This window comes from Rhipicephalus sanguineus, chromosome 4 (assembly GCF_013339695.2).
Source record: "Rhipicephalus sanguineus isolate Rsan-2018 chromosome 4, BIME_Rsan_1.4, whole genome shotgun sequence".
Taxonomy (NCBI): Eukaryota; Metazoa; Arthropoda; class Arachnida; order Ixodida; family Ixodidae; genus Rhipicephalus; species Rhipicephalus sanguineus.
In genome coordinates, this window is record NC_051179.1 from 21,186,195 (window position 1) to 21,202,485 (window position 16,291).

Here is a 16,291-nt window from a genome sequence, read left to right on the forward strand (position 1 = left end):
TTAACGCATGTAATATTGCGTGGCAGAAGCGTAGAATAGCACCGTGCGGCAAAACATGCGAATAGTGCAACAAGTGGTTGGTTTAAAGGCCCACCAATTACAGAGCGCACAAGAATAATTAATGATCATTAACAGCAACAGCATCAACCACGTGTGCAGCTGCACGGGTGTGTGTGCTGCCTTACGGACTTACGGTATTTCGGGTACTTCGCCAATTAGCAAAAGGAATAATTGTGGCCTATCGGTCCTTTCGCAATTGTACTTGCAGTATACAGGCCTTCTACGATGGTTTGAGACGGCCAATGATAAGCGCACAAACGTTCCTTTCGTTGAGGCACGGCGTCGTCCAGCGAGAAGCGAAGCGAGGTTACCGATTGAGAAGGCGATGTGAACAGGGAACCGATTACGCTATCGCGTTCTCCTCTTGAAGGCGAAGTTCAGGCGTCCTCCAAGTTTTTGTCGTTTTTTTTAAACTACGCTCATCACGGCTATTGCAGAAATGTTGGAAGAAACATGGAAGCGTCACTTCAGTTGCGCGGATCTTAAAAGTACAAGAAAGACAACGTAAATGGACTTACATATCATGTTGGTTGACGCGTCATAACCGAACGTGACGTCCATAGGCGACCCGCTCCACCTAAAATAAGAATATAACACTCAGGGTTACATAGCACAAGCTTTATGACAACGCCGTGAAAATATAAGGCAGCTTGGGTAAGGAATCATGCACTCGAGTGTCAAAATATTCATTGTCTGTACATTATCAATGAATGGTTACTACACCAGTGATTTTTAGTAATGCTCAGCGCTCTGTTCTTTCTTCTTTGACATCTGGTGTTCTTACGCTGCCTTAAGGATGTTGTACCAACACGCCCAGTCGTACACATTTTAAGGTGAAAACATATGCACAAACCAGGAAGTACCACAAAGAGGTGAGGCAAGCACTGGCGCTGACGTCCTGGATTGCGTTGAAATTTTCACCTTAAAAGTTATGTACCAACGAGGCCTAACCGAAGTTGTATTGCAGTCCTGCACTGTACTACACCACTGCGCTTTATTTTCTGCTATCAGAATAACGACTCTACAACAAAACTACCTGCATTAGACATAATTATTCACGTCACGGTAACATAGCCATCGTTACAGCCCGCTACTTTTGCAACGAAGTGGTCTGTACAATGAAGTATATTTCGAAGGTACCAATCTCATCGTTGTAAAGGACGCTATGCTGTATTCTCAGCTTGAATATTTATGGCTATTGATGAGCGATAAGTTTATCTAAAGATCAAAAACACAATGACAAACATACTCATCACTCGTCGAGTAAGGCGTAGACAGCTTTTTCATTAGGTTGTGAAATGCGGCCATCCTGTACTCTTCGTAAACTTTTACGAAGGGTGACTGTTCGGTAAAGGTACGTACCTGCAATAAATAATACGGATTCAGGCTGCAATACTTTATATTAAGGGCAGCTCTGCCGATAAGAGTGCAACACATTAAACTATGTGACTTAGAGCAAAATAAAAAAAAAATGAGCAGATCCCACGGTTGTGGGAATTGGTTTCGTGCGAAGCAGTCAGCGAGTACTTCTATGCTGTAATTTACGGCTTTGAGCCAAGCGTTACGAAGTGGATCAACGTGTTTCTTTAAGTATAGTACCTGTGTGCACATCGTGGGCTTACCAGGCACGTCGACATCACTGGCATTTAAAGGATAACTCATGGTGCGACGTGACGTCAGCCCTCGCGTTAGAGTACATACATCAGTATTATCGAAACTAAGTGCACTTTATGGTGCAATCATTTGACCATCATACGTAACTTTCGTTAATGGAATCCTCGGGGGTCGAGCAATGCTTCAATATAGCTTGCTAGATCATAGGAATAAAAATGTAACGTTTATTAGACTGCTATAAAAGCGGAGCCAACGTTGCAACCACAGACGTTAATCTGATATGACGCCTGTGTTGTAGGGGTACATATGTAGTGTTTCTTGCTTTCTTGTAAAATTAGATAGCCAGCACCACAACCACAATTGACATTGCACCGACACTACGCCTGCATAGGCTGTTTTTCCAAACCAGTTTGTAGACCTCGGCGTGGCTCTGTGGCAGAGTACCTGATTGCCACGCAGAATGCTTGGGTTCGATTCCTGCTGGGATCCTAATCTTTATTCTTTCCATTCGTCGGGTCAACGCTGCCGATGTCGGTTTTTCTTAACGCTCTCGCATTTAAATTACCAATGTCTGTCCTTGTCGTTCCTGGGTAGATATAAACTGTCAATCCCCTGTGGCGCATACCCGTACACCGCGACCCGTAGTACACGGGTATGTGCCACACGGTGTCTGGAGCAAAGGGTTTGACGCCGTATACGCGACAGAATTTTCAGGTTATTCATGTCATGACCCGACAGTCATATTCGCCAAATCCTCTTACCCTTCCATGTCAATTCTGGTCTACACTAAGTTAAGAAGGCGGTCATGAGAGCACCCAGACGTAGGCGGATAGATAGATATAGATAGATAGATAGATAGATAGATAGATAGATAGATAGAAACTCTCAGTGCCAAAGGTTTGCTAAGAAATGCTCCGCATTTAAAAAAACACTGTTGCCTCGAGATGAACCCTTTCAGACGTCACCTATCAGGAAATGTCTGTAAATGCGTCAAGCCGATGCAATGGTATTTCAAGGTACTCGATATTACATTGCAACAAAACAATGTCGCAATACGTTAATTTATGTGTGCTATAGCAATCATTCATAATTATTTTGTAATTAAATATCTATTTATTCTTATGCATTCATGCTAAGTTTTTGCACATATAGAATAAATCTCAGGCTGAAAATGTAGTAGAAATTCGTTTTGGGCTATGTCCATGTTGAGCAAAAAAACACCTTTGACGTGGGTCGCGGGAAACGGCACGTCGAACGACTCGTCGAATATGGTAGTGCCTTTAGCAAAGTGATCATATGCAACAGTAGACACTGCAAGATGAAGTCACATGAAGGCAAATTTATTATGCAGGAAGTTCAATTCATCCAAAGCCCAATATATCTTGCTCTTTCTTAGCCCCTAGTGGATACAAATAACAAAAACAACTGGTGTACTAAATTGTGTACGCAGTGTCTGAAAGGGTTAACTACCTCTTTCAAGAATAAAGCGGTAATTTAAACCTGCTTTCACGAGTCCTCGTGTCTTCATGACGAAAAATTAATCCAATGCTTGAATAACGTCATCTCCATAGGCGTGCGCACAGGGGGGGGGAGGCAGGGGGGGCGGTCACCCCCTCCTAATCACCTAAGAGGGGGGGGCGCAAAATATGCCCCGTAAATTGACCCTTCTAGTCACCTAAGAGGGGGGGGGGCACAAAATCTGTCACATACATTGACTTTGAAGGGGGGGGGGGGCGCTGCGACGACCCTTTGCCCCCCCCCCCCCCTAATGTGGAACACTGCGCACGCCTATGGTCATCTCTGTACATCAACCAGATTTCTACGCAATTTTGTTCTTTCTCTATATTACCTTGTTACCTTGCTACTGGCTTAACCGGGGCGGAGAGGGGCGAGTTCGAACCTCCCCCCCCCCCCCCGAAAATGTTCTATTTCGCATGTATACATGCGAAATACACGCATACATGTACACGCATGCACGAACATACATAAAGTACTGATGAACCCTCGCGCCACCCACCCCGAAAAAATTCTGGCTACGCCCCTGCTTTCTACATCGCGCTAATCCCACAGTAGATTAACAAACCTCTTGTTTCATAGTTGGGTTAGGTTTTTTAGTGATACTCACATTGCTGAAAAGTCCTGCCAGAGTGTCGTCATTGTCCATCCAGTCGGGGTAGCCGATCAGTTTGGCCATCTCTGTGACCTGCGCGCACCAAGCAAACAACGCGTCGATAAAGACACGAAATACGTATCATTATCAGCGTACCAGACAACGCGGTCGCAACATTAATTATCAGTAAAATGATACGGTACCGCTTTTAAAGCCGTTTTTCGGGCTTGGTGGGTCCTCCATCTTAAGTTACTCAGCGAAGTTCCTAATTCTCTTTGAATCAGCTCTGACATCAGTTGAACCTGGGTCACAAATTATGATCGCATGTTAGTAAGGCCATCAGTAATTTTTTAGTGGTCACAGCCTTGTTTTTACAGCGGTCAGCAGCTTGCATGCGTCTTTTAAACTTCCCTGCGTGTTAATAATGGTTTTGCGATGCAGAAAACTTCAACTTTCTGAGGCAACACGCCGGTGTCCGATCAATCAGCGTCTTTAACAGCGGCTCGAAATATGATTATTACCTTACCTGGCGAAAATGGCGCATTGAAAAAAAAAACGCAAATACTTTTTACAGATACGTCTATCATTCCAGAGTAAATCGAATATAGAACACAGAACATTTTCCACTCGTGGCCTACTGTTCGCTTTTTCTGAGCCTAACTTATATTTTTCGAATGAAATACTCACTGTCATCCCAAATGTCTGCTGGTAATCTATCCTACACTGTGAAAATTTCATGGCAAGGGATAACGTTTTTCGTTAATCCACTAGCTAAAGGTGTTCCTCTGGTGAAGTCGTGCCCGCGGTTTCGACTGCAGGCCGTAGCAGCCGCATTTCACTGGGTCAATAACATCCGTGCGTACACTTCTATTTATCTGCACATTAAAAGACCCCGTCTCCATAAGATCAGCTTGGAATCTTCAGTAATGGCGTGCCACATGATCACATCGTGTTCGTCGCACGCAAAACTCCGGAATTCAATTTCGCTTTTCTTTCATTATCGCTGCTTTTAATGCAAAGAGTTCTTTATTATTTATGTATAGCATGACAGGTAGTTTCCCTACTTTTCGACCGCTGCTTTAAGAGGCGCGAAAGAACTTTACTTCTGAGCACAAGAAAATCATAGCCGCGTACTATTAAAATTATATAGGCTCATACGACTATCATGTTTTCTTCTAAATAAATGTTATAATTGCTACGCACGTTCTTTTTGGCCTCCAGCGAAAATTTTCTTTCAACGTAAATCTTGCTGACCAGATGCCTCATGGAGCTTGCTTTAACGGCTATGCTTTCCATGCAGATGTCTTGCTTCCTCTTTTCGTAGAATCCGTATTGAGCCATAAATTTGTGATGATGACCTCTTAACGCGCTCACGAAGGGCGCTAGAGTTGCTATAATTTTCCAGCCTACATAATTCTTTACTTGATACCTGGAAAGAACGCGCAATATAACAAACAATGACACATGTACTTAAGAAAACGCACTTGCATGTTTGAGAAAAAAGCCAGTCTCTTTTCGGGAGCGAATAAGGAATATAAGTATGTTCCTCTTATACAAAATTGGAAATCTCAGCTTGAGTTATATGTAGTTTTCTCAAGATGTGCATAGCTTCTTCTGGAACAAGGCAGTCTAATGTCAAACAAATATCTCACTACAGAAGGTGGCTTATATTGACCCATGTTTATGAATATACTACTTCCATAGTTCCCCGGCGTGCATCATTCAGCTGTGCCCAAATTTAACAGTTTCCACGCAAACCGTATTTTACAAAGTCACATACACTTCCAACACAACACACTCACAGCACTTTTCGCAGTGGGGTACACTTCGAGGGCACATTTCTTAACACAGAAAGTTACCTTCTTGTTCTGCGTAGCAGGGCGAATACATTTTCGACGTATGCCGGTTCCGCTATGTGTATCTTGGTGTCGTGTTGCAGCATTATTCCTTTCTTTCTTAAATATTTTTCCAAGAAGGTTGCCGACAAAGATATCTGGAAAAGATATGTTATCACATTATCTGCGATAAATAGTGTATAGCTGGCAGGCCGTGACCGCAATCTAGACAGCGAGCAAAATCAAGCCCTACAATCTTATTACTTCCCGTATAGTTTCAGCATTTGGTTTTGTTGCGAAGTTGCACGACCTGTGTCATGTTTTTATGTGACGTTGTAAATTCAGGTAAAAAATTTAGCGCTCAAAGCGGGCACCTCTTATTATCGAACTAAATTTCGACATTGTTTTAAACAGTATTGAAATATGAACAGTTGGCGTACGCTGAACCTTCACATGCAAATATGTCCTAAAAGAAGAATCTGATATGAACTCAAGACAAGGCGCGCTGCTGAATGACGCGCGTTTTGAAGAAAAAAAATCAAGAAAAAAAGGTCTGGCTACCTGAACTAATGCGGTCACCAATTCTGATATTGCTGCAACGGGATTCTGTCTTGTATAGAAGAGTTTGAAGGCGAGCTCGTTGGTACGGATTCATGTTAAAAACACAGCGCTAATTTACACATGGACAGAAGAAACAGCAAACGAGGACGGGCGCTGGCTGCCAACAAAGCTTTTATTGTGCGCGCACAATAAAAGCCTGTTTTTAGTACCTCGTGCATCAGCATCCATCTACCTCCCCCCCCCCCCCCCCCTCTTCCTTCCTTTCATAAGCTATATATTTGTGCACGCACAATAAAAGCTCGTCTGCTGTTTCTTCTGTCCATGTGTAAATTAGCGCTGTGTTTTTAAGATGAATCTGTCTTTTCGTCGTTTGTAGCGACTTCTTTGTGTTTTTAAACCTGAGCCTCGGCATTTTTGGCATCGTTCTCCTCAAAAAGGTACCTCTAGACTCATCTGGCAAGTGGCACCCTCCTGAAACTCGCGGCAGAGCTGCCAATCAGTAGTTGCTCCGAGAGATGGCACAACGTGCAGCAACGACGCCTTACTTTTGTTTAAGGCGGGAACATTTAAACCATGATTTAGGACAGGAATGCCAGTTAGCGTTTGATGTACATTTCGACGGGGGCTTATATTTGTTTCCATTACATTTCGATGTTAATTACACTTATACAATACAAGACACCAAAATATGCTCTTACCGTAGAGTATTCTTTGTTCAATCTCCTTAATGATGTGTAGATCGCACTCTTTCGTTGAGACCCAGTGTCAGCTTTAGCAAACTGGAAACCAAGAAAGACGCAATCTATAGGAGCAAACTAACGATTACCGCACACTTCTGTGCTTAAACAATCTTCCACAATTTCGAATATGAGAGTGATTTCCTTCTTTGTAAAAATGCGCCTGATATTTGTAACACAGCTAGGTTTTGTGCCAAACTTCTCAATGTGTTTGTTTTTCAGAAGACGATAAACTTAAGACACTTGCGCCAATGTAGTGCCTAGAAGGTGTATCAGGTGTAGGGTAGAAAGTTGAACAGCGTAGTTTGCGTGTCTGTCTTTCCTCTTTTCCCTCTTTTTGTAATATGGGTCATGAAGTGGAGTAGACATGTTAGTAGTTTGTTTAGCTCGGCTTGCAATAAGATAGACTGTTTGCCGCACACAAATTTTCACCTTGAACGTGTTTCCTTATTCGCAAAGCAATGGAGAATTGCTTCGAACGAAGGAGCAGGTTAACCACGAAGAAGAACGAAGAAGGACGTTAACCAGTTTCGAATTACCGGTACGTTACCCTGCACTGGGGGAAAGGGATGGGGGATTCTGAAATAGGTAGAGAGAGAGAGAGAAAGTAATAGTCGTCACAGTACGTCACTCTTGTGCGGTGCAAGAAATTACTATTAGTTTGTAACTGCCTGTGCAAGTCTGTCGTCTTCAAAAATTTGAACAGTGCTTTCGTCGCCTTCGCCCGCGATGAGGTTTTAGGACAACATTCTACCATGGTTGCTGCCGAGATCGGTCTGTGGTCAAGGCGAGCTAGAGCGATTGCGAGGGATCATATGTGTACATTGAATTGCTTGAAAGAGAGAGAGAGAGGTGAAGAGGAAGGCAGGGAGGTTAACCAGGCATTAGCACACGGTTCGCTACCTGCCTGGCGGTGGCCACTTGAAATTGGAAAGAGGGTGCAGAGAGAGAGAGAGAGAGAGAGAAAGCACACGCGCTCACACACACAAAAAAATTTAAGAAATCAAGTAACATTTGCCTTTCGAGAAAATGGTGGCAAGCGAAGCTTGGCGTGTGCGTGCCTAACCTATTTTTCTTTCTTTCTTTTTATCACAATCCGCAATACTTCCTCCATACTGTTTCCTTCCTCCATTCCGGGAATTAGACCTTCATGCACGTGCTTAGCATGTGCAACATTTCAGTTGCTACAGGCAACAACGACGGCCATGCGTTGATATCCAGGCAACAATGAAATACCGCGACGTGAAATGACAACAGATTGCCATATCAGCAATAGCTAATCGCTGACAAGCCCACGATCGAGTGAGCGTCAGTTACTGGAAAACGGCGCATACTGATACGCATATGACCGGCGCACTTTCGAGGGCCGCATTCCTTTGAGCTCGCACGCGCCATGTTTTTTTGCGTACGACGCCACCGAATTCTGCGAGTTATAACAATGTTCGCTTAAAAATCTTGAAAATTTATAAAGAAAAAAAAGTCACAGTTTCGCCGCAAGGGCGAAGCAATGAATGCGATAGCAAGAAATTAATGCTATACGAAGTGAGGCTCGCCAGTGGGTACTCTCAGTTTGAACAGCGTTCCTGTTGCAAAGGCGGCCGAAGCAGCGAAGGAAACTAGCGTGCTTCAACTGTCGAGCTGTGACACTTGATAGTTCGCGCTCATCTTCTGTTTGTTCGTTTAGCGGCGTCCCTTCAGCTCGAGTGACTTTCGTACGCTCGGTAACATGAGCGCGGACATCACGGTGAAAGCGTGAAACATTCCTCTTCCCCTCACCGCGAGAAAACCGCGCGAGCAGACAACGGAAGGGCAATGTTCTCGCTGCGCAAATATAAGAAGCGAGCGAGCTCGACGACGACTTTTAAATGCGCCCGTCGCGCTGCTAGCGCCATCTCGCTGGTAATGAAGAAAGCTTATTATCGCCTGCCGTCTGTGAGTCCGTCCAGCGGTAAAGGGTATGTATATAACGCTCGCCGTTAGCTACGTGGAGGATCTGCGTTTCGTGGCGTAGTGGATAGCGCCACTCGCTGCGGAACAAGAGGTCCCTGGTTCGATTCCGCGCTTCGGAAGCATTTTTCTGAATTATTTTTCTTTGGGGCTTTTATATATATATACATACTTATACATATACGGTGCATGACGGCGACGGCGACGGCAAAATCCAGCCGAGACTGTCCATATAATTGCTATCGCAATAAAAACAGCAAGACGCCCATTGGACCGCAGGTAATGCATTCATACAATATACTCGTCGAATGACCCGCAGTACCCATTTTAGCGTGCAATGCATCCAATACATGCGAATCGTAACATAAATGAGTGTCAAAATCTCACCTTGGCCAATTGCGTTTCGAAACGAATTATTTCTTTCGCTGACTCCGTCGATTCGAAGCTGTCTAGCCTGTTCATGGATTTTATCACTGCTTTCACGTACACTTCATACTCTTGCACGATGCGTCTTTCGGAGCTTCGAAGGTCTTGACCTCGTGCCTCACTCTCACTGACGGCATTGCTTCCGTTGCTACCGAACACCTTCCCAGCCACTTCCTGTATTCCTTGCGTGCGTTCTCCTTGGTTTTCTCGTGATTTGGGGGCTCGCTCTCGTTCAAGTGACTGCACTTCATCTTCTGGGTCTTCATTGCTTGCCAATAGACTTCCGTATAGAACAGGTAAAGAGGCCCCGTCAACCTGTAAATGGAAAATCCAGACGTACAACACAAAATAAAGGCTCTTCGGGAACATCGAAGATAGACTGTTTCAACAGTGCAGAACAAGATAAGTTCAAGCCTGAAGCAAGGTTAGCAAGAGAAGAATCGTTTTCACCAGCGCCACAAGCGCGTTTATCGCAGTTCTTATGCGTCGCCATGGCCTCCCGAAGGGTGAGAAGGTTTATAGTAACACTGGTTAGTTCCCGTCAGCATCATAAATCGTTTATAATTTGTTCTAAACACATAGTTTAATCCAAACACAAAGCGGACTTAAACATCTCACCGCCGGGACAGCTACATGAATCTCTCCCCTAGTAGATTAGATATTACTCTAAATCGTTTGCAGGATTTAGCAGCGGAGCTGTTTACGCCAGCCGTCGGTTGTAATCCGGCAACAGATAATTATCATCATTATCAACTAGCACGCGCTATCTTCGTCCTCTGCTTCATCTTCTGCTTGGCTCCTAGAGTACGTGTGCCGATTTGTCCGGCGTGGGATGGAATAACTCTGATGGGCGAGAGAACGAGTACAGAGAGAGAGAAAGATAGAAATGGAGAGAAAGAAAGGGAATAAAACAGAAAGAGAAAGAACGACAGAAAGAGAGAGAGAGAGAATCAAAGAAAGACAGAGAAATATATAGACAAAAAGAGAAAGAGACAGAAAAAAAGAGGAATCGAGAAATAGGGAGATACTGATAGAGAGAAAGGGAAAGACAGAAGGGGCGAGAAATAGAAGGAAATATTATAGAGATAAACAAAGAAATATAAATAGACAGAAACAACGAAGACATAAAAAATGGAATGGAAGAAAAAGAAAGATATGAAGAAAGAAAGAGAAAAATGAAGAGATACAAAGAAGGCCGCCCAGCTCCGCAGTTCCTTCAGGGTTGGCACAACTGGTGAGTAGCTGACTTCATCAAACAACACAATACCGGCCATACGACGTCGACAATAACTTGCCTCCTCCCCCCCCTCTTCCCCTCCTCCCTTCGCTTCCACCTTCTTTACGTATGACGCTTTGGTTAGCATGCTCCCTGTTGTATAGTTGCTTTGTAATGTAGAGTGCATCATTGCAGTCTGCATAAGCTTGCGTCTAGCTTCTGTATAACCTATACTGACGCAAGTTATTGCATTTAGTGTCTAAGCACACTCTAAAAAAAAAAGAGAGTCTTTTGACTCCTATGACTCTCTTTAAAGAGGCAGGTCAACTCTTTTTGGAGATCATTACACTCCCCTCGGAGAGTCGTATGACCCACAAGAGAGTTAACGCGCCTCTTTAAAGAGAGTCATATACGTTGGAAAATCAAGACTCCCCGAAAGGAGTCACACATGTCTGTCTGTCTGTCTGTCTGTCTGTCTGTCTGTCTGTCTGTCTGTCTGTCTGTCTGTCTATCTATCTATCTATCTATCTATCTATCTATCTATCTATCTATCTATCTATCTATCTATCTATCTATCTATCTATCTATCTATCTATCTATCTATCTATCTATCTATCTATCTATCTATCTATCTATCTATCTATCTATCTATCTATCTATCTATCTATCTATCTATCTATCTATCTATCTATCTATCTATCTATCTATCTCTTTCGCATTGCGCATTCCTTCCTCATTTGTTGGCCGACATGGGAATGGGTTGAAAGACACGCGATTTGTCAATCTAGTGCGAAATCGTGATGTCATAGTCACTTGTCAGCGCTCTTTGCATCCATAATTGCTTGGTGTTCATTCCTAACGATATACTTGTGCTTGCCTGCCCACTTGTCACTCAACTTCACCAATACGAAATGTTAGCCTAAACGATGAGTATGGTATCGGAGCGTGAATTCAAATGCTTATCACATTACCGAAAGCATATGTCTCGACTTGTGCTTATCTTGAACGACGTCGTAGTGGAAGAAGGTTTCTAGTTCGGGCTTATATTGTACATCACATATAAGATCCTGGCCGCTATGTTTGCGTTTGACCGGATTGGCTACCGCCCTCAACTTCAGATCCCAGCTTACAGCTGCACTGAATATGTTACTCAACTGCTTAAATCCGCGTGTCGTAAACACAGCATCCGAAAGCCGACACGTCTCGTGTAGGAGTCCATTAAGCACAGTTGATCGATACTTAGAGTATAGTGCAACCATTCTGTCTGAAAAGGAGCATGACAAGCTTTTAAGCTTTCGACCTGTTTACCACATTCCATGCACTGGACGCCTTTCTAAAACAAATGGTAGATAATTCTGATAGTTGATACGCTGACTCACTGGAGATGTCTTCTTGGATTTCCAACCACCGGGCTTGGAGTGACCCGGGAAAAGGAGAGAGTTCCAATCTTGAACTGTTTCTCCGAGTGGTGCCGCACACGTGCTTGTAGAAATTGGCGCACGCATCGACCTTCAAATCCAGGAGTCTTGTAAGACCTTCGTCTGTTAACAAGAAACCGCAAGATTGCCATTCTTCCGTTTTCTGAACACGTGACGAAAATGCAGCCATGTGGTGTTGTGGTATCGCTCACAGCAAGGAAAAGAGAAACTCTGAGCTGCGAATCTATAAGCTTAGAAGACGTATACGTCTACAGGTGTATATTTAGAGTAGCTGAATGGGCTAGTTGGTTATTCATAGCGAAGATAAGCAAGCATTAACCCGGCCGTAGATAACCCAGCCGAAGATGGCCGAGTTTTTTGCGCTGTTTATCTCGGTAGCCTATAGACCAGAATTTTCATCGCTTGCACGGGGCAGCCATCTTTGCTGAGGGGCTGCTGATTACGTGGAACGGATGACTACGCTAGCATCCAGCCTGTTCTTATCACATGATGGCCGCCAGTGCTCACAAGCCATCGACTGTGACGTAACCATCCCGCAGCCCCTTCGCTGGCCTCGCCGACAGATGACAACTGGGGTCAAGATTATGTATGCTTGCTCTAAACGTGGATGCGAGAGTAAAAATAATCTGGTCTATATTTAGAGCTTGAGGCAGGGTGTCGGATTAAGATGTTTTTTTACCAGCAACAACGTATACGCTTTCGGGTTGGTTCCCGGCTCCTGTTAACCAGCGTCTTTTGTGGAAGCGGCAAAAAACAAGTTATCTGCTGAACGTACCTTTACGTTAAGACATTTGTGACTTTGTATAATAGGACACCATTTTATAATAAGACACCATTGTGCTTCTGCGCTGCTACAGTTCACTTGCCAAAGAAACGGTTCCAAGTCCGTTGTGTGCACATATTATCAGTTTATATCCATGGGGAACCATATTCATAATGTTGATGTTTTTATTTTATTAGGAATTCAGTAATTTCTCGTGTTCTACATTGTTTGCCTTATGTATCTATCAACGCAATGTTTTGAAAAGGTTTTATTATGTTATGCTGTTTTGATTTGGAGATGTAAAAATAAAACTGCTGCTGTGACAAAGCGTGTATGCTACCTTTCGATAGTTCTACGAAGAAAAACACTGATATTTTCAAAATACAAATTCCATGCCACGCTTTAAGCCCTTGTTGAAAGATGCACGCAAATATTATCTTGAGACTGATGTGCAAATGTAAGCATGTGAGTCCGTAATCCACTTAATTGGACTTACCATTCAGTGTGGTTGCTCCAGAAGCTGCGCCCACCGTGTTTGAGTTATGCATCAATACGTAGAGGAGAAGCGCCACCATATGCGTCGTCCTCGAAACGCTCTATGAAATAAAAAACAGAAAGCACCTGGTTAGATAAAACGCATTCAATGAGGAAGGAAACATTTCATTACAATCATACGCGCAAGAGCCACTATGGCCTGAGTCAGCACATCTCAATCCCACCACAATGGCTATCACAGCTGTCAGCTTCCCTGTGCTGCACCCTTAGGGCTCGTTCACACAGCCGTCAAACGCTCCGTCACGTCACCGTCACGGCACCGATTTCCGTCAGGGGAGAGGATTTCCGAGACGTTTTCTCCGGAAAAACCGGTTGACGGCGACGTAGAGCAGTGCTCTACGTTTCCGTCGCCGGCACGGGGACGGAGCCCCGCCCCTAGAAAACGGACCAATCAGAAGTTTACGTTTGGAGTTCCGAGTTCTGAGAAGAGCCACGCGTCTAGCATACGGCCCCCAGGTCCGTGGCCTTGCAACACTGAACGCGCGCCTGACTGAATGGGCCATAAAACGGGGGGGACAAGTGGTTGTTTTTTTTTGTGTGTGTTTGTGGTGCGAGGAGGAGAGCCCAGCGGAGTCGGGAGAGCGCCAGCGAACCGTTTGAGCTGCGTGGACAATTCCTATTTTGGTGCATCAGTCGGTCAACACTGCACAAAAACGTGCTGCTGTCGACGCTGCAACCGCCGTCGTCTGTTCGTACACTACTACGTCGCGTCTGCTGTGCGTTTTTTTGACGTGACGGTGACGCGACGGGTGGTTTGACGGCTGTGTGAACGAGCACAGTTTTGGCCATATGGTAAGCGGTGAACACCGTTACTATTGACGCAGGGAACCCAATAAACGAGAGTTTTCGATATAGCTTTCGCATACTGACAGATTCGTATGAAATGGCGGCCCAGCCGACAGCAACGACTGAAGATGCGGTGGCCAACGACATTAGAAAAAAAAGTTAGAGATTACAAGACTGCGGAATCAATGCGGAAATTCTGTGGACACCGGAGCACACTGGCACGGACGGGCCGGGCCGCTCATGCGGTCGCCGCGCAAGCGGGTGGACTTGGCTATTCGTGGAGCACCCAAGCCCCCGGTTCATCGCCAAACCTGGCGGACCTCAGTCCCTACCTAAAATATGGTGCGAAGGCTCTCCTAGCAGAGCGCTGATGCATTACATTCGCGTAAAAGTGAAAACTGACAGTAAACGGAGACTATTACAAGCTACACCAGCACCTCTGTTAAGCGACAAGGGCGGACTTCCTCGCTAGCAAAAGATCTTTCTGAACAAGGTTCTGGCCAATGCAGCATACAAACCACATGTGCTTGAAAAATGGATCACAGGCAGAAACGCGATTCCAAACACTTCTCCTCGATGCCCACACTGTATGAAATTATGTAAAGCAGTTTTACACCACCTCATTTGCAGTTGCCTTGCTTTCTCGCGAGGAACATCCAACATCTGCCACGCGACGACATAAGAGCCTTAGGAAATGTGCTACGATCTAATGATGAACAACAAAAAGCGCTCGCTAATTATGCTAGTATAAGTGGCCTGCTTCGAGTGGTGTAGAAGCGCTCGACCATCTCGTGCGAGAACGACTCTATTGAACATTTATCGAAGACGGATGCAATTCTACGCATACGGTGAATTAACAAGTACCAGTTTAACATCTTGATGCTGTTGGCCCAACAATCCCTTCCCCACCTAATCCCAAACTGCGGCCGAGAGCCGTCCTTTTCCATGAAATAAAGGTTCAATTCATTCATGCACTCTTTCGCTTACCGTTTAGAAGGCACATTTTGGCAAATAGTCAAAACCTGCGGCCTTACTAAAGACGAAGCGAAGTTTATTATAAGCGTCACCAATAACGGCTTAATTTTTTTAGGAAATGCAATAGAATGCGATATCTGTAATTTCGTTGAATAAACATATGTTGTTTCCGGACGGCATACCGCTCTCCCATAGAGCTCATATTGCTCTAAATAGTTCACCATTTTTTCTAAGCACTTGGTGTGATGATCGCAGACTGCTGCGCACTGTTGAATAAACGCGAAAAAGAAGACAGACGACGCACAAATACGTAGGACGCAGTATAGGAGCGCTATCTAAGATACGTAGTTTAGTAATAAAAATTGGTGAAAGAGAAAACATGAAAAAAAAAACAACCAACTGGTATCGCAGGACTCTAGGTCACATAAAGAATGCTCATTGAGAATGTTTCTTTGGCAATCGAAAAACTGCCTCGTGATCTCGTCGACAGTTCAGGTCAACTGGCTAGTTAGTTATTCCCTATATTCAAGTTTACATGCAAGACAGACCCACCGCGGTGGTCTAGCGGTTATGGTGATCTACTGGTCTAGTACTTATGGGTCACGTATCAGTGGATACCGGGTCATTGTGGTATATACGGCCGCCCGATCTGCACATGACAGGTACCACTACGCAGATATACCGTTCTTCAGAACCGACGCAGCTACAAGGCTTCGTTCGCTGGCACGTGAACTCACACTTGCCCAGTGTAACTCGGCTGAATTCACCAACGCTCGTCTACACAGCTTGGATCCCAGTCTCCAGCTCCGTCTTCTGGAGACGGTTCTGTGCCGCCTGTGGCTTGGCGTGGCATTCACGAATGCATACTCCTGCCTAATTGGAATGGCCAACAACTCTACATGCAATTACTGCAGCTGCGAAGAAACGATCTCCCATCTTCTGTGTGAGTGTCCCCGTTTCAGTGCGCCAAGACAAGAACTTTCGAATGCGCTAGATAAACTTGACAATCGCCCTTTGTCGGAACAAAGGGTTTTGGGACCTTGGCCGAGTCCGTCGTCAGCACAGAAGGCTTTAAAAGCATTATTGCGCTTCTTGCGGACAACTGGTCTTAGAGACAGACTCCCCAACTGAAAAAACGACGTTGGCTCTATGCTGGCCCAACGTGCATGGCCGACCTGGCCGGCCATGGCCCGAGCTTTGCCGACAGAGTTGGGCCGTGGTTGGGATTGGTTAATGGCCTTACACCGCCGACCTTTGGCTGCTAACA

General features: G+C 44.8%; 1 protein-coding gene across 8 annotated transcripts in view; it reads right to left on the minus strand.

Moving 5' to 3' along the window:
• LOC119389574 (neprilysin-1) overlaps positions 1–13,299 on the minus strand; it is a 48,374-nt gene extending 35,075 nt beyond the window's left edge. For 3 of the 8 annotated variants that reach the window (XM_049414477.1, XM_049414479.1, XM_049414474.1), the window contains exons 1-6: positions 5,644–5,771; positions 4,988–5,213; positions 3,988–4,086; positions 3,800–3,877; positions 1,310–1,422; positions 579–637 (exon numbers count right to left, since the gene is read on the minus strand). In XM_049414477.1, the coding sequence (XP_049270434.1) occupies positions 579–637; positions 1,310–1,422; positions 3,800–3,877; positions 3,988–4,086; positions 4,988–5,213; positions 5,644–5,726 (658 nt within the window). In that variant the 5' untranslated portion in view covers positions 5,727–5,771. Of the gene's footprint in view, positions 1–578; positions 638–1,309; positions 1,423–3,799; positions 3,878–3,987; positions 4,087–4,987; positions 5,214–5,643; positions 5,772–11,885; positions 12,048–13,204 lie in introns of those variants that run through there. The other 5 variants (XM_049414478.1, XM_049414476.1, XM_049414475.1 and 2 more) reach the window with 5 other exon arrangements.
• Positions 13,300–16,291: the final 2,992 nt, after the last annotated feature.